Source organism: Gossypium hirsutum, chromosome A01 (genome assembly GCF_007990345.1).
Source record: "Gossypium hirsutum isolate 1008001.06 chromosome A01, Gossypium_hirsutum_v2.1, whole genome shotgun sequence".
Taxonomy (NCBI): domain Eukaryota; kingdom Viridiplantae; phylum Streptophyta; class Magnoliopsida; order Malvales; family Malvaceae; genus Gossypium; species Gossypium hirsutum.
Window position 1 is genome coordinate 1016607 of NC_053424.1, and position 19478 is coordinate 1036084.

The following is a 19478-nucleotide window of genomic DNA, read 5'->3' on the forward strand; positions in this document are numbered from 1 at the left end:
TTCAGCTATTGTCAATTGGAGTCCACCGAAGAATGTATCTGAAGTTAGAAGTTTCTTGGGTTTAGCTGGTTATTATCGGAGATTTGTACAAGGGTTTTCTATGATAGCTTCTCCAATGACCCGTTTACTACAGAAAGATGTTAAATTTGAATGGACAGAAAAATGCCAGCAAAGTTTCGACCGATTGAAGGAGTTGTTAACGAAAGCACCTGTGTTGGTACAGCCTGAATCGGGTAAGGAATTTATTAGTTATAGTGATGCATCATTAAATGGTTTGGGTTGTGTCTTGATGCAAGAAGATAAAGTAATAGCCTATGCTTCAAGACAACTTAAGCCACATGAAAGAAACTACCCGGTACATGATCTCGAGTTAGCTGCTATTGTATTTGCATTGAAAATATGGCGGCATTATTTGTATGGTGAAAAGTGTCATATTTATACTGATCACAAAAGCTTGAAATATTTGATGACACAGAAAGATTTGAATTTGAGACAACGCAGGTGGCTTGAATTGATAAAGGATTATGATTTGGTTATTGATTACCATCCGGGTAAGGCTAACGTGGTAGCTGATGCTTTGAGCCGAAAATCTCTATTTGCTTTACGAGCTATGAATACCCGGTTGTCACTGTTTAATGATGGTTCAATCATAGCTGAATTGAGAGCTGAATTGACATTTCGTCAACAAATATGTGAAGCTCAGAGGAATGATGAGAAATTACAGGCTAAACGGGTGCATTGTGAGTCAGGTAATGATTTAGAATTTCAGATTGGAACTGATGGTTGTTTATTATTTAGAGGCAGAGTATGTGTACCGAAGAATTCAGAACTTGTACAGAAGATTTTACACGAAGCACACAGTGGTATTATGTCCGTACATCCGGGAGGTAATAAAATGTATAATGACTTGAAAAAGATGTATTGGTGGCCGAGTATGAAACGTGATATCTCTGAGTTTGTATCAAGATGTTTAGTATGTCAGCAGGTTAAGGCTGAACATCAGGTACCTTCGGGGTTGCTTCAGCCAATCACTATACCGGAATGGCAATGGGAAAGAATCACTATGGATTTTGTATCTGGGTTACCGTTATCTCCGAGGAAGAAAGATGTCATTTGGGTAATTGTCGACCGATTGACAAAGTCCGCGCACTTTATCCCAGTATGTATGGATTATTCTTTAGATAAATTGGCTGGATTGTATATATCTGAGATTGTTAGACTACATGGAGTGCCTGTCTCCATTATATCAGACAGAGATCCCCGATTTACGTCTCGTTTCTGGAACAAATTGCAAGAAGCTTTGGGTACTCAGTTGTATTTCAGTACTGCATTTCATCCTCAGACAGATGGCCAATCTGAGCGTGTAATTCAGGTATTGGAAGATATGCTCCGATGTTGTGCATTAGAGTTTCAAGGTAATTGGGAAAGGTATCTACCTTTGATTGAATTTGCTTATAATAACAGTTATCAGTCCAGTATTAAAATGGCTCCGTATGAAGCTTTGTATGGTAGAAAATGTAGAACACCATTATATTGGACAGAGCTCAGTGAAAAGAAGATACACGGGGTTGATTTGATTCGGGAAACAGAAGAAAAAGTAAGACTGATTCGGGATAGTTTAAAGCAGCTTCTGATCGTCAAAGTCATACGCCGATCTTAAACGAAGGGAGATTGAATTTCAGGTGGGTGATAAAGTATTCTTAAAAGTGTCTCCTTGGAAGAAAGTTCTCCGGTTCGATCGAAAGGGTAAATTGAGTCCAAGATTTATCGGACCATATGAGATTATAGAAAGAATTGGACCAGTTGCTTACCGATTGGCTTTACCACCGGAACTCAACAAAATTCATAATGTATTTCATGTATCTATGCTACGATGGTATCGATCAGATCCTTCACATGTTATTACTCCAACAGAAGTAGAAATTCAGCCGGATATGACTTATAATGAAGAACCGGTTAAAGTATTAACACGAGAAACAAAGGAGCTTAGAAACAAAAAGGTAAATCTGGTGAAAGTGCTATGGCAAAAGCACGGGATTGAGGAAGCAACATGGGAACCGGAAGAGACAATGAGGAAGCAATACCCGAATCTCTTTACTGGTAAGATTTTCGAGGACGAAAATCCTAAAAAGGGGGGGAGAGTTGTAATGGCCCAAATTTGAGGTTATCGGAATAGTGGTTTCGGAACCACAAATCCGATGAGAAAATTTTTATTTTTCTTATATTTTTATGGTCTAAAATTTCACAAAATGATTTTTTGAAAATTTCGTTCGAAAATTTCGACGTTTGGGCACTCAATTTAGTCAAAAGGACTAAATTGTAAAAAGTGCAAAAGTTGAGTTCTACATGTTAGAGGTGTCCAATTGTTATGAAACTTTAAATTGGAGGTCCTTATATGGTAATTATACCATTGGTAACTTGGTAGACGAAAATGGACATGAGATAAGTGAAATAGAAAATTTTTAAGTTAGGGGCAATTTGGTAATCTAGTAATTAAAATGAATTAAAAGGGAAAAAGATGGCAAAAATCATCATCTTCTTCATATGAACGAAATCAGCAAGGGGGGAAGCCATAGTTAGGGTTTTCAAGCTTCCAAGATCCATAGTAAGTGATCCCAAGCCCCGTTTTTAATGTTCTTTACGTTTTTGAGATCCCGGTAGCTTAATTTAGCTTATTCTAGCAATAATTTAACCTAGGGTTTATATTTGGAAAAATACCCATAGGTGAAAAGTGTTTATTTTGATGTTTTATGATAGAATATGAAGCTAGAAATTATGTTAAACAACTTTTGCTAAGCGATTTTAAGTGAAAACGAGTAAAACGACATAATCGGTAAAAATACCTAATGTTCATAAGTACATGTTAGAGTGGGAATTTGATGTTGCCATAGAAGGGAAAAATGTTCAGAATGTTATAAAACATAAGAATAAGAGATGAAGTTTAATTTCCGAGCCTTGGGGCAAAAATGTAATTATGTAAAAGTTTAGGGGCAAAATTATAATTTTGAAAAAGTTAGAGTCGAGGGCTGTTTTGATGAATGTGATTATTAAATGAGTTAAATTTACTATTTTAGATCAAGAAGTACGAAACTCGAGGTTAGACAAAGGGAAGAATAAAGTTGAAGACTAAGTTGGTGAATTTGGCTATAATTGGTACCGAGGTAAGTTTACGGTAAATAAATGCAATATTTCAATATTTATTATTAATGCTGTTAATTTCCAGCAATTATGAATTTATTTTATGAATTTATTTGATGATGATCCAAGCATGAAATGATAGAGAATTAAAATTTAAAAGTCCCGTTGATACATAAGGATGGTACTGGATACGAATGTCATGACATTTGGGTAAAGAGATCCCATGTAAGACCATGTCTGGGACATGGCATTGGCATCCTTAAGATCATGAGAGGTCCCCTGTAAGACCATGTCTGGGACATGGCATGGGCACCGAGACGAGAGGTCCCATGTAAGACCATGTCTGGGACATGGCGTTGGCACCGAGATGAGAGGTCCCCTATAAGACCATGTCTGGGATATGGCATGGGCACCATCACGAGAACATCCCATGTAAGACCATGTCTGGGACATGGCTTTGGCATGTTATTATCAGAAGAGACCCGAGTATCCTTATTATTCCAATGTAGCTCAACGGGCTTGTAAACGAATCATGTTCATGAAAGTTCAGTTTAAAGCATAAATGGCAAGCTCAGGTAAGTTGTAAGACTTAAGAACTTATTATACTATCAATTGATGTTCAACGATGCAGCAAGGATTGAGTAAGTTATGCACACAAGTATTCTAAGTAAACAAGTAAGAGAACTAGTATGAGATTAACTAAAGAGTAAACTAGAGATATAGACATTGAGTTTAATTATTTAAGTTAAATATTGTTATTTATTTGCTAGTAAACTTACTAAGCTTTATGCTTACTTCTTTTATTTCTCTTTCTCTTATAGTATTGCAAAGCTACTTCAAGGATCCTAAAGAAGTCGGAGATCGTCCACACTATCAACTACAACTGCTCGGTATTTTATATCGAAACACGTTTGAGTTATGGCATGTATAGGGATTTAGTTATTTTGTATGTTTGTAATGATGATTTTGCTAATGAGTGATGTGTAAGTATTTGATGATGTATGGTTATTAAAATGATTAAGGATGAAGGTGTTTGTTGTTATGAAAGATTAGGTGATAAATTATGCATGGAAATCATGAAAGGATAAAATTTTGCAAAGAAACAAAATTCAGGCAGCACAGTGACGTGAATTTGAAAAATCACCCAAGATAGTATAAAATGAATTAGAGGGTGAATGATATATGGAATTAAAGCTTGTTGAGTCTATTTCATGGAAAAATAACGGTGTAGAAAAAGGAAATTTATATTTTAAGATATGTGAATTTTAGTAAGATAGGGTCAGAACTATTTTTGGAGTCCCCTGTTCTGAGTTTAGAAAATAATTACAAATTGTAAAAAAATGGTTATGAGTTGAAATTTACATGCTTAGATTTCTTAATGAGTCTATTTTCTGTAGAAACAAGTAATAACTTCATATGAAAATCCTACAGTGAGAAAACTTATTTTTAGTGACTAGAGGTCAGGGCAGTCAGGTGGTGAAACAGGGGAGACTTTAGCTAATAAACTGTACTAATTTGCTGAACCAAAAATTCTAAAAATTTTATGGTGAGTAGATATATGAGTCTAGTTTCATGGAAAATTTACGGAATTAAATTTCGAGTTCTGTAGCTCAAGTTATAATTAATTTAGTAACTGCTGCGCGATTAGACAGATTTGCTGCGAATAATGAAATAAATTTTCAAACCTAGTTTTTATGCTCCGAATTGGTAAGATAAGCTAAGTAATGCCTCGTGCTCGACTCCGGAAACGGTCTCGGGTAAGGGGTGTTACACTTAATACTTAAATAACACTAAAATAGTTACAATTTAGCAAGCAAAATACCTCTAAAATAGTAACAATATTAATAATAATATACGAATTATACAACATTCACATAATAATAAAATAACGGTAAAAACAACATTAAAATGACAGCAAAACAGAAGTAAACGACAATAAGAGAAAAAATTTAGACAAATTCATGTTAGGGCCTAGGCAAAAAAATCTTACCTAAGACTCGACCCATTTTCTAGACGAACATTATTTTCTGTCAAATATATATTTTTATCTAAATTCTCTTATTTTTCAGATAAACCTCCCAACTTAAATGAATGACTCATCTCATGATTAAGTCTACAACCGTTTTTAACATAAAAAAAATAAAACTTTTAAAGAAAAAAAATAAAATCACTCTACCCTTATATAATATAGATTTCATGGGAGATATAAAATTGAAATTTTATTCATAATTCTATCACGTTTCTCCATGTTTTATGGATATGTCGATATAATATTATACAACGAATCTTTTGCCAAATAAAATCGCTCAACGTCCTTCAAGAACAAAAAAGGACATTTCTTCACGTGAACCTCAAAAACACCAGCTCGCCATTACAGTGTTCCCAGCAGCTTCCTCTAACCTTCTTTACACACTCATAGTTACTCCATTATTGTTCCAAAACCTTCTTTTCTCCTTTGTTAATGGCGATTCCTTTATAGCCGACTTTCTTTACTTTTGACCCTAACCTTTTTTTCCCTATAAATAAACCCTCAAAACCAAACCATCCATCACTCCCAAAATCACTTTCTTCAACCTCATCAACAATGGAGCCTTCTTACATATTCCTTACAATGGCTGTCACATTGTTATCAATGCCTGCGACTGGTTTCGGGCAAGGAACTACTCGGGTCGGGTTCTATTCAAAAACATGCCCACGAGCTGAATCCATCGTTAAGTCGACTGTTGAATCCCATTTCCGTTCAAATCCAGCTATTGCGCCAGGGTTGTTGAGGATGCATTTTCATGATTGCTTCGTTAATGGCTGTGACGGCTCCGTCCTTATCGACGGTCCTAATACGGAGAGGAAAGCCGTTCAGAATAGCTTGTTGAGAGGCTTTGAAGTCATCGACGATGCTAAAGCTAAGCTTGAAGCTGCTTGTCCCGGCGTCGTTTCGTGTGCTGATATTCTAGCTCTCGCCGCTCGTGATTCCGTCGTCTTGGTAAACAAAAACACTCGAATTCTCTAATATTGGTCTAATACTAATTTTAGTCCCTGTACTAACTAAAATTTGCATTTTTAATTTTTATCGTAGTTTGATAATTTGCTTTTATAATGTTAGTTGTGGAGATTAAGTAACAGTAAAAAAATTCACCTCATCATAATGCAACGAAGGATGATAATGTTATCAATTCAACTTCATAAAAAAAAATAAAAAAAGGAATAAATCAAATATTTAGTCCTTGAACTTGGCATTCTTTTCTACCTTGATCCTTAAAAATTCCTTGGTCAATATTGGTGCTAGAACTTAGCTTTTTTCAATTTGGTCTCTAAACTTGAATTCTGTTAAAGTGTAATGAAATGATACTTTGGTATTATACTATGTCATCACCTGAAAATTTTTTTAATATAATGTCCTTAAAATTTTTCAGATTTTATATAATTTCTTTTTAAACTTTTAAGCCTTAATGTTATCCAAATTTATGGACCAAATTGAAAAAAATTGCCAAGTTCCAAGACTAATGCCGTCCTGAAAAAGAGTTTAGTGTCCAAACTAAAAAAAAAAAAACATTACCAAGTTCAAGGGCTAAATGTTGTTTTATCCCAAAATAAAAAAGACCAAATCAAAGTAGGGAGGTAAAATATAAATTTTGAACATAAAAGAGGGACTAAAACCATAATTAAACTATTATATTACAGTTTTTAGTGACGACTTATTTTTCGTCGCTAAAAGTCTAATACTTTGAAAAATGCAGACAAAAGGAATAAATTGGAAGGTGCCGACGGGACGTAGAGATGGGAGGGTTTCATTGCAGTCAGATGCCGCAAAATTGCCTGGATTTACGGACTCCATTGAGTCCCAAAAGCAACAGTTCGCTCGCTTTGGTCTCAACACTCAAGACCTTGTCGCCCTTGTTGGTAAGCAATTTTTTTTTTTTAACTCGAATCTAATTAATCGGTTAAATCGAGAATCAAGCATACATAAATATACATGACATTCATAATATATATAAGTTTAACCCAAACTTAACCCTATTTTTAAATTCCATCATATAGGAGGACACAGCATAGGGACAGCAGCTTGCTTGGTATTTAACTATAGACTAAACAACTTCACCAATGGTGGTCCGGACCCAACGATCAACCCATCATTCCTCCCTCAACTCAGATCATTTTGCCCGCAAAACGGAAACAACTTCCGACGTGTTGATTTGGATACCGGTAGTGCTAACAAGTTCGACACATCTTTCTTCACCAACTTGAAAAACGGTCGGGGAGTGCTTGAGTCGGACCAGAAGTTGTGGACCGATGCATCGACGAGGACTTTTGTACAACAGTTCTTGGGCGAGAAAGGCGTCCGAAAATTGAACTTCGGAAAGGAATTCGCGAAGTCCATGGTGAAGATGAGCAATATAGGTGTGAAGACGGGTAGTAACAGTGAAATTCGAAGAGTTTGCTCGGCCATTAACTAATTTATTTCACCATTGCGAGTTTTCGGATAATGAAATGTCTCGATTTCAAGTCTTGCGAATGGAGGAAATATGAATCAAAAGACCTTTATCTCTTTCGAAAATGTGTTCCGGCTCTAATCAATGCGTAATGTGATTATCGGATATTAAAAATCTTAGAAGAAAAAATTGTCATCATTTTATAAGTTTATATTTGAATTCTAAGAATTTGTTTTGTTAAAAACAGTGAAGAGTGAATTATTTTGGATATTATAATTCTAATTTAATCATCTAAATAGTAATGCTCATTGTCTTTCGTGTTAAATATGCTAGACTGTTTCTAAACTTAAATAAATCTATTTGAAAAGTGTTTCAAATTTAAAATAATCAGAACTCGAAATTAATCTATCACTTAAAATCTTTAAAACTCAGATTCATTTAATCTTAGTTTCAACACTTTTCATTGCCAACACTCACCGCAATATATCACGAACAGACCATGAACTATTTGTGTCAAATTTCTACATGCTTAAATATGAGATATGGCCAAAATTTTGAAATATTTGTGTCAGTTTCTACATTCAACATTCACATTGAGTCCGGAATAATTATATGTTTTCTGTGGGTGGTGATATGAAAGGTTTCAAGGAAGCAACAGCATGTTGTGGGTACGGTGAAGGCAGAGGTGTTTATAGCTGCGGAGGGAAGAGAGGGGTAACAGAATTCGTTTTATGTGAGAACCCCGACGAGTATCTCTTTTTCGATGCCTACCATTTCTCAGAAAATGCCTACCAGCAATTTGCGAAGCTAATATGGAGCGGAACTATCGATATCATATGGCCTTACAATTTCAAAACATTGTTTCAAGCCAACGACCAAATGTTTTATTCATGTCAAATTCTGCTACCAACTTCTCTACTATGTGTAAGTTATGAATTTAGTCTCTATACTATATTTTAATTTAGTCAATTTTAATTCCTATGCTTTTTAAAATTGTTCAACTTAAATCGTGACTCAAGTGGTAGTAGCTAAATCTGTTCGGTTAAATTTTATTGTCAATCTTGTACTATACATAAAGTTGTAGATTTAATCAATGTTCTTCAATTTGATCATTTTTATTCTCTATATTTTTTTTAAAATTTAAAATTCTAGCTATAACGCAATCAATAACCATTAAATTCGTTAACCAGCCATTAGTAAGTAATATGTGAAAATAATAAATTGACATGACATTACATACGTGATAATATGTCTGTCGCATAATAATTTAAAAATAGTAAAATTAATGAATTTAATAGCTATATTTTTTTTTCCATAGCTAAAATTTTAAATTTAAAAATATAGGGACCGGCTAAATTAAATACAAGAACTAAATTCACAAATTATACATATTACAAGAACTCACAATAGAATTTAACCAATATCGATCATTTTTGTGTATTCTTTTTATTAGTAAAATATAAAATAAGATATAATTAAATATTAAAATTATATACATAAATTCACGATTGAATTGGGTTGGATTCAAACCAGATTCTAATATTCTACTTATTCTCTTTAACCAAGTTTAGCATAATACAAAATATGAGTTTATTTTTCTATCCAAGTTCGATCCAAATAGAATTTTAAAAAAAATTAAGCTTGTCTTGATTTTCTCATATATAATTTATAAGGTAATATTTTTTATATGTTTGAAAATAAAATTATTAAATAATGTTTCTTGAAAATTAACATTGGGAAAAAATTAAATTACAGATAATAAAATGCATTAATTGGGTCTATTATTTTAGAAAATTTTATTTATTAAAATGTATGTTTCGTTGAATGAGATTAAAATTATTATTATTTATTCAAAAAAAATTAAAACGTAAAGGAAAATGAAGCTAAGAAGGACACGTGGAATGAGGGTAGGCCGATTAGATCCGATCAGTTTCAGGGACGTGATTGGCTCCGTCAAGTGTATGCTTCAGAATGTCGACACGTGTCCAGAAAGACTTGGCGAGGAATATTTTATGACGCGCTACTTCCCGTAGGTGACTTGGTCTTGTCGGGTTCATAATTTTAAAATTAATTAATTAAATACTATTTTAATTATTGTAATTGTGTTGTTTTTGCCCATACATCAGTTTTTAAATAATTTTTTTAATAAATTAATCTATTGAAATTTAATTGAGAATGAATATTTTGTAAGATTTTATATTAATATTTATATATTCTATAATTATTAAATAACAATTTAAATCAAACTGTAAATAAGGTTTTTTTTTCTTTTTTAAATAATGTTTATGAATGTAAAATTTGAGGTTATAATTAAATTAAATATAATTACAAATACGATACTAGAATCTCAAAATTTTTTATCTTTTTTTTCATGAGAATCAATATCGAATTCGAGTATTCATACAACTAATCTTTTAAATGGTAATTGCTATGATATTCAAATCCTAAAATCTTCAATCCTTCCACTATTTTGAGAGAGTGCACTTTCTTCTATGTCAAATATGAGTTTGAAATAAAAATTTGATTCTATATTTGAATCTCGAAAACTTCAACCCCTTCATGGGAAAGAATGAATGTCAAATACGAGTATGTAATCAAAGTTTAGTTCACACAACTAATCTCTTTTAAAAAACAATTGCAATTTCGATATTCAAATCTCAAAATCTTCGACCCCTTCCACTATTTACGGAATAGAATGAATGTCGAATACGAGTTGTAATCAAAATTTGGTTCATACCAACTAATATTCTTAAAAAAACAACTGCAAATCCGATATTTGAATCTCGAAATCTTCAACCCCTTTCATTATTTCCAAAGTGAAAAAAAAACCTTCGATTTGTTGCATTCACTTGGTTCATACAATCACTCTTTAACAAGTAAGATCTTATAAATCAAAGATTCGAATCTCAAGATCTGCAACCCTTTCTTTCTCGATTTCCAAACTACGGGAACCCGAAAAAAGAAGAAAAAAAACCCTAACATTCTTTACATTGTACAACTGCAAAAGAAAACATCCAAATACCATAGATAAAGATCAACAAGCCAACATAAATACTACAATGTCCAAAAATTAAGCAACTTTATAGTTCAAAATTGCTTTTTTTTATCTTTTACACTCTTTGGAGCACATGGAAGGGGATTTCCCATGCCATTTTTAGAAGACAAAAACTCTTCCTCAGGTTAAACGCACGAGCTCATTTTTAGGGTTTCAAGTCCGGTTTTTCCACATATATATATAGATGATAGTTTTAGTTGACACAAAACAACAAAAAGTAAAGGGGGAGAATGTACATTCACTTTTTGAGTAGCTTCTGAGAGAGAATCCTCTTCGAATACGGGCTGTTGCGTGATATTGCTTTATGGGACTCGATTGCTTCAACGAGTGAATTGTGCAGAGATCCCTAATATAAAGAAGAAAACTGAAGAATCAAAACAAGGGAGTGGGGGTTTTGTAAATAATGGGAAAAGTGATTGATTCCCGAACCTCGGATACACGGAGAGCGGTTTGCACAACGTAGTTTGCATGCGGATCTTGAAGCAACCGTTCAAAGTGATCTGTAGACAGCAATTCATGAATGAGTTTCGATCGGCTCTCATCATTTAACACCATGAGACATTTTTCGACCACGTGACTGCTGAACTTCTGAGACGAGAGGTGCACGTAGTTCCCTTCGAATTGAGAGATCAAAGTTGAAGTGGCAGATGGAATTTTTAACTCCAAGATGAACTGAACAACATAATTTCTGCAAAACGAAAAACAAAAATTAAGGGGCACCGGGGAATACCGTTTTTAGAATGAACTGATCAGTCTCGTTACAATATGGGCCAAACAAGAAGAAACGGTTGTTTTCCAATAATAATATGAACATTAAACCGATATGATGACTTGCTGAGCATGTTTAATGTCTGAATTTTTTATCGTAATACAAGTCCATGATACAAAATAAGCCATTAATACATTCAAACATGCAAAGAAGATTTTCAGCTTACTGCACCATTTTGCATTATCAGTCAAACCAGAAAGTTTGGCTACTCAGTAAACCAGAAATTCATAATTGTATAAACAACTACATGTCAAAATTATGAAAGTCGAGTTTTCTTTTTCTTTCTCTTTCTTGCCGGGAAAATGCAAGCAGAGATACTTACCCATATGCGTCCTGTGCAAGTAGAAGTCCATTGGAGGATATTTCTTCAACCAAATTATCTCGATATTCCCCGGTGGAATGACTGATGCATCGTTGCAACACACAACAGCCGTGTTGATGAGTTGCAATATCAACACAATACTTTGCAGCAGCAATGAAAATAAACTGTCAAAATGATCAGGGAAAAAAGGCCATTGTCAATGTCTGCTACTGACGAAAGTAAATGGCTCGAGAAAAAGAGATGAACAAACAAAACTCGATATGCACACCTGCATCATTGTCTTAATTGAATTTTAAACAAAACTACTAAGTTACACTAAGTATCACCAAGTACTTCTTTTCAGTTGTGAAGTTTCGATATGCAATATGATGCATTCCAGTTTTTGTGTCACTAAAGCTTAATTTGGTTGTGATTTAAGGAATGCAATCATGTATGACATTTGCACATATAGACCCCGAAAAGAGACAACATTTTACTTTGAATTAAGGAACAAAACCAGAATGGAACAGAAAAGATTCCCTCTGTTAACACCTAGAAATCTATAAGATGGAAGGCTTTACCTTGTTATCTTCACAGCTAAGACATTGCAAGCAACGCTGTACAACATGATTGCCATTCAAGTCCTTGATGAGTGATAAAAAACCGGGCTCAAGAGCTGATACAACAAGCAAAATTTGTTGCCTGGTTTTTAGTGTCTCAATCAACTTTTGCACCACACGAGTCCTGAAACAAGGAAAGACAATATTAGAAATACAATCAGCAAATACAAACATATCAAAAGCACGGTGTTCTCATACATACCCATGCGTGTTTAGAGATATTCTAACAAGTTGACCCGGTTCCTCGGTAGCCACTAACAAAATCTGCATTCTCTGTTGTTCATTACACACTTCCAATAACTTCTGCATAAGGTAATTCCCAAAAGGGTTCATCATAAGTTCGACTACATGATCAATAATCTCCTTGAATATTATTTCAACATCCTCTCGGGTACCCTCATCGAATAGCCGTTGTAAAAACCTACAACCATGTTGATCTTTCACTATCAAGTATATATATCCACGAGCTTCAGCCATTGAGTTATACTTAGGGGGCAAAGAAAACGAGGTACATAACTTAGCAGCATTCTTAGAATTTCCACAAGCTGGTGCGAATTGAGACCAACTATCGAGTTGCAACCTTCCTTCTCGATGCTTACTCGCACCAATATCCTTTGCCTTGTTTAGCCCTCTCGAACAATCAAGCCCCTTATTGATCATTACATAATTTAAACCATCTCCTTGAATAATGAAACTATCCTCATTACTAAAAGCCCCAACATTTGAATGAGCTCTAGGTCTAGCCAAGCCATTGGACAATGGCAGCCCCTGGTTTAACATGTTTCGAACTGGCCGGGGAGAACCACAAACAATCAGGTCACCATTACTCAAAGAAGGGTTTAAATTCAATACATTACAAGCTTGTTCCTTGTTCTGCCATGGTGATCTCATTGCACCATTCCAACAATTCATCCCTTGAGGATACATTTGAGGACCTAATAAATTATGGGGCAAACCAGAAAATGCCATATTCATCCCACCATTGAAACTCAAAGGCATAAATTCAGAAAACCCTTTCCTCAATGTATCACGAACACCATGTTTCTCAACATTGAATTGATCAAAACGTTGAATCCCATTGGATTCAAGGGAGAAATCTCTAAAACTAGAACCAAAATTCTCTTGATCATTGCTAATATACAGTTTACTAAGGCTTCTACAGAGATCAAGTTCACCAAACAAGTGTGGCTTAAAGTCCTCTAATGGTGGTGGTGGTGATCCATGGTCAGATAAAGACTGCCCATTGTGTGAAAACAAGCTTGAAGAGGAACCATCTGATAGTAAAGAGAAACCGCTTACAGGGGAAACGCATGTACGATTATGCAAGTAACTTGATGATGGGTCATCATCATACATAAAACCATTACCATACATGCCATGTAATGACCCATTTACATGATTCTTCCTCTCATGTTGATGATGATGATGATTATGAGATGTTGCATGAGGGATCTCATCTAATAACATTTCAAACTCATCATCATCCTTCATGTTCCCAATCTCAGCAGTAGATTCCAACATCAAACACAAACAAACAGACGCAACAACAAGAACAAGAACAAGAACAACAAAAACAAAAGAAACAATCAAAACACAAACATCAGATTAAATCAAACAAAAAAAAAAACTTAAAAAAACAACAAATACCCAGAACAGAATAGCACTTTTTAACATCTGGGTTTTGCTCAGATTTTGAGAAAAAGCAAAAGATAAAAAGTGTGGGTTTTCTTTAAGGATTGGAAACCAAATGGCATTTCATTTCATTGATATCAAAAATCATATTTTGGGTTTTTGGGTTTTCTTTTTTTGTGAAAGAGTTTGGTGAAGCATGCAAAGATTGAAGGAGATCACATACGGTTTTACTTTTAAGAAAAAAAACATATACATATACATACACACCTATACATATATATACTCTCTTCCCTTTGTGTACGCTCTCACGCCATTAAAGCTGGACTCTGAGAAGAACAAACGCTATTTATATTTTTCTCCAACAAAATAATTATATAATTAATATAAAAATAATAATATTAAATAAAGAAAGTAATTTTTTTGGTTTACAAATTTATAAAGAAACAAAGACAGATTGCAGACTGACTCTCGCTGGGATTTTCTTCTTCAAGCAATTTTTTTTTCTTTTTTTTCACTTTTGGTACCTTTTTCACTACAACTTAAATAAGCAATACACTCTTACTCGTATGCGTGAAGTACACGCAGTCGAGCTTTTCGTTACTCAAATCGTAATCGAGCGTTTGTCTCCTGAAGGTTCGGAACTTTTGAATCCACTCACTTGAAATGGCGCGTGGTAAAATAAAAAGAATTGTCATTAATTATTAATTAAATATTATGCATGCATGTAATGTATCACTATTTATATTAATTAATTTTATTTTTGAATTTTCTCAACAAATAAAATTAAAATTAAAACCATTTCTGTTTACTTTTTTATAATTTACTTAAAAGAGCTTCGCACTTAAATTTTTAATATATTTTTCCATCAAATTATTTATAATTTTAAATATATATTTTTTCTAGATGGATGAAATAATGTTTTACCCCATCATCGTATTGATAACACGAAAATATTTTCCTTTTCCAGATATCATACGTAACGCCTCCTTAAAAGTTTATCGCGAGGAATTAGGTTTCCCAAATTATTAACATAATTAAATTAATTTTTTTAATTCTTATATTTGCCAAATGATCCTATTTTTAGGGGTTTTAATTATTTTTTAAAATATATTTTCTGTATTCTTGAAAAAAGGCATATATGGAATACACCCACTCACGTCTCTCTTTTCCCCTTTTTGAGGTTGTTTCCTCTCTCTTTAAGGTTTTTTATAGGTTAGGCAGAAATTTATTCATTTCATAACCACCAGATGAATATAATTAATTAATTTTAATTCTTTTCAACAAAAACATAATAATTCTTTTTTTATTTTTTTATTTTTTTTAGACCTAAATACGTGTAAAAATTTATACCATTATATTTTAAATACATATTTAATATTATTTACAATTATTTGGTGCACTAATAACACACACTCAACTCCTAAAAAAAAATATAATTTTGAATCTTTGAAATGATGGTGTGACATATTTTTTAAGTATTTTAAAATATTAATTTTTTTTTTAGAATCACACAACGTTTATTCTTTAAACTTGGTAACTGTTATATTTTTATCTTTGAATTTTTTTATAAAAATATAAATTTTTAGGTAATGGTGTGACATAGCATCAAAGTATCTCGTCATTACTCATCACATTGATCAAAATTGCGAGAAGTTGTCGAGTTCTAAGATTGGTATAAATAAATAAAAAAAATCAAGGATTAAATTGAAAAAAATTGTCAAATTCAGAGATTAAATGTTGTTTTATCCTCTCTTTTTTAAGTATTTATTTCATGTTCTTAAATTTTTTATATCATAATCGTGTTTAAGTTATTTTTAAATTTATGTTTTTTTAATATTTATATTTTTAATATTTTACTATACGCCTATAAAATATTTGTCAATCTCTAATTCTGTTTATAAAATCTAAAAACTCCAGTATTTTCTGTTTTTAATTTTATTTTGTGTTGATATAATTTTGAAATTTACCGAATAAAAATGTTGTATTACATTCTTAAACATATTCCTATTTATTGTTATTTTGCTTAAAAAACAAATTCGCATTAAATTATATTTCCTTTTTTTTCCTACTTTGCTGCTTAAAATTTTTGACTTATTTTTCATTCTTAAATTATTATTTTATTCTCAATTTAATTTTAAAAAAAAATCAACTTTCAATAAAAATGTGCTATGTCTCACGTTTTTATTAGCAAATTTAAGTACCAAAATTATAAATTAAGACGAAAATGAAATTTCAAATATTAATGTGGGACAAAAGAAATTTAAGTACCAAAACTAAAAAATGAATATAATTCAAGGCTAAATCATGATTTAAACTTAGCGAGAAAATAAAAGTTATCTTTAAAACCTAAAAGATATTTATTTGATACAGTGATAGTGAGCCATTAACTTCACGAGAAAATTTAAATATCGTAATATATATGTTTTTTATTGATATTTAAAAAAATAAAAACTAAATAAATAAAACACATAAAGATTTTTTATATTTACTTTTGAATTTAAAAAATTTTATATTAAACAATTAGTTTGATTGGCGTCGGTATTGTTACTAATATAAGAGAATGTGGGTTCGAGTACAATGAAATGCATTAATTAAGAATTGAGAAATGATTATAGATATTTTAAGCATCGAATTAGATATAATAACATAAAAAAGGAATCAATTTGGTAAGAATAAAAACATAGCATAAATTCTTTTTTTTTTCTTATGACATTGCAAAAAATAATAATAAAAATAAAAAAGATGGTGACTTTATTGTAATTTAAAATTAAATATGAATTTATTGGGCACCAATGAAGATTAGCCATTAGCTTTACCTTTGGTGTTTTTTGCTTTGTCCCCAAGAAATGAAAGGGACAAAAGTGGTATTTACAAAAAAAATTATTATTATTGTTTTAAAAAAATCATTCCTTTGTCGGAAAGCGAGTAGACTTTTGGGTTCGACCCAACTAATTCAGCCCATTCATATATTAAGTCCAATCAGGTTATGACAAGTGTCATTAAAAATTATAAATTTAAATTCTATAATGATTAGAAAATAGAATACTTTCTAATTTTTAAAAACAATTTTTTTATTTAAAAATTTACCAAATCTATCTATTTTGATATTTTAAAAGCTACTTAAATATTATTTCTTTTTTTAAATATCTTTGGTCACATGCTAGATGTCCAAATAATTATTATTAAGGATAAAGTATTTAATTCTTAAATTTCGTAGTTTTTATCTTTTAATTTTTTAAAATTGATCCTCAAATTTAGATTAAATCTCAAGTTTTAACATAGTTTAGGAGCTAAAATTGAAATTTCACCATTGAAATAAATGGGCAGACCAATTAACAAACGTTGGTGGGCCGTGGGCGTTCTCGAGATTGGGTGTTGGTATTTAGATAGATGAGAATGTTAAGAGAGATAAAGTGGAGAAGCTTGTTAGGGAGTTAATAGAAGGAGAAAAGGGTGTGGAAATGAAAACAAAAGCCATTGAATGGAAGAAGAAAGCAAAGAAAGCTGCTAGTCCCGACGGTTATTTTGTGAACTTGGATAAACTGTTAACCCAAGTTCTTTGCACTCCTAGTGTTTGACATTATTCCCGAGAGAAAAAACCAGATTGCAATTTTCTCACTGCAAAATTATTTTTTTAATTCTCCATGTACGTTTTATGATATATGTTCGAGTTTTAAGACTGCCCGTCTCTAAAATTCATACCAATATATCAAGGTAGCTTACCATTTAATCCAACATTTGTTGGTACTATAAAATTGTTCTTTGTTACGCTCTTTGTTCTGTTCAGCGTTTTAATTGTTGATCATCTTTTAAGCCCTCGGGTGTGTAGTTTAGTGATAGGTAAACTATAAAAATAGTCAATTTTGTTTGTTTTAGATTGTATTTTAGTCATTTATATTTAAAATGTTACATTTTAGTCACTTACGTTAGTGTTTTGTTACGAATTGGTCACTTTGACGTTAAGCTCCGTTTTCTCCCTAGCGATAATCTTACGTGCAGTGCAAATAGGTTTTAAATGCTAACTTGAATGTCCAGTTGAGAGGAAAATAAAATTTTAAATTTTTTTATGAAATTAGAATATAAAATTATGCCCTAAAACCTAATTTTCCCTTGATTAAAAAGAAGCAATAACTAAGTCATGGAATTACTGAAATGTTTTCTTTTCCTTCTTTGACTTCTTCATAACATGACAAATATGCTCAACCCTGTTTTAAAATTATAGATAAGCTCTTGCCTAAAGAAATTTTCATTAAAAATAAAAGTGGGTAGGATATGGTAATTGGACAAAAGAATAAATCCTAAAAATCTTAATTTTTTTTCCTATAAAATCAAAGGGATGTAACTCGCAGAATGATGGGTGCCAGAAGTGTTAAGCAAAGATGGGGAGGTAAAAAGAGGAGAGGGGGAATAGCTCTAGCCACAAGCGGCGCGTGTGTTTGGCATGTGAGGAAAAGGTGGTTGGGTTGGAGGTGATGGTGTCGTAAGTAGTGGTTGCTGATGGCATTTTTGGATATGGACTTTCTATTTGAAGAAAGAAAAAATTGGATCTCGAAAAATTTGGGAAAAGAAAGTAAATAGAATTTCAGAGATAAAACACTAAACTTTGGATCTTTTGGGGTTCTTTTTAATGTTTTCTTCTTTTGTGAAGAAAATATCAAAAAGTAAGACATACCCGGACGAATAGATGCAAAGAAAGAAAATATCAAGGTTTTTAATTTAGGGCTGTCATTAAACAGTATACTATTTTAGAATAAAACTACTTATTCAATAAAATAGACAAACGGATGCAAATAAGATATACTTGGATCCTCCATTGAATTCATCCTTTGTTTTTCCATGTTGAATAAAAAAATCGAACCGGTTGATGAAACACTCAATTTGATTTTTATTGTTTTGATTCAACAAAGATGATAATAGTTTCTTCAATAAAAATGGAAAAGAAAACTAAAAGAAAAATGAGACGAAAGATTTTTCTTTTCCAATTCAATGTGTACTTAATTTAAATTTTTTAATTAATTAAATTTATTTAATTAAAAATTTATTCTCATCTCAACTGGACATCGAAATTGGCATTAAAAACTCATTTGGACTGCCACGTAAGACTGTCGTTAGAAGGATAACAGAGTTTAACGGTAAAGTGACTACTTTGTAACAAAACACTAATGCAAGTGACTAAAACGTAACATTCCAAACATAAATAACTAAAATGTAATCTGAGGCAAACAAAAGTGACTATTTTTGTAGTTTACTGTTAGTGATATAATTACAATTGAGTTAGATATTATTTAAAATAAATTTCAATTTTAATAATTGTTATGGTTTTATAATTAGTACAAGTATCATATAAATTAAAAATACAGGGTAAATTATATTAGTATTCACTAGACTATGTTTTTTTTGTCACCCTAAAAGTTATAAAATGGTTATTCAACAATTAATAAATTTCTTTTTTTGGCCACCTAACTATGAAAAGTTACAAAGTTATCACTCAACTATTCAAATTTGTCTTTTTGGTCACCCTACTATTTTAGATTTT

General features: G+C 32.0%; 2 protein-coding genes across 3 annotated transcripts; one reads left to right on the forward strand and one right to left on the reverse strand.

Annotated features, from left to right (window-relative positions):
- The first annotated feature begins 5587 nt into the window (after nt 1-5587).
- LOC107934116 (peroxidase N1) lies at nt 5588-7834 on the forward strand. The gene is made up of 3 exons (XM_016866467.2): nt 5588-6118; nt 6873-7035; nt 7174-7834. Exons 1-3 carry the CDS (start codon nt 5723-5725, stop codon nt 7587-7589), a joined length of 975 nt encoding a protein of 324 aa, XP_016721956.1. The 5' UTR covers nt 5588-5722; the 3' UTR covers nt 7590-7834.
- Nucleotides 7835-10071: 2237 nt separating this feature from the next.
- LOC107934155 (putative pumilio homolog 7, chloroplastic) lies at nt 10072-14380 on the reverse strand. 2 transcript variants are annotated; one of them, XM_016866514.2, is made up of 6 exons: nt 12513-14380; nt 12272-12434; nt 11712-11875; nt 11050-11308; nt 10857-10966; nt 10072-10563 (listed from the first exon to the last, which is right to left on the reverse strand). In XM_016866514.2, the coding sequence occupies exons 1-5, from the start codon at nt 13829-13831 to the stop codon at nt 10859-10861; spliced, it is 2013 nt and encodes a 670-aa protein (XP_016722003.2). In that variant the 5' UTR covers nt 13832-14380; the 3' UTR covers nt 10072-10563; nt 10857-10858. The 2 variants fall into 2 exon arrangements, with proteins under 2 accessions (XP_016722003.2, XP_016722002.2); XM_016866513.2 differs by lacking the exon at nt 10072-10563 and having other exon boundaries at nt 10594-10966; nt 12513-14376.
- Nucleotides 14381-19478: the final 5098 nt, after the last annotated feature.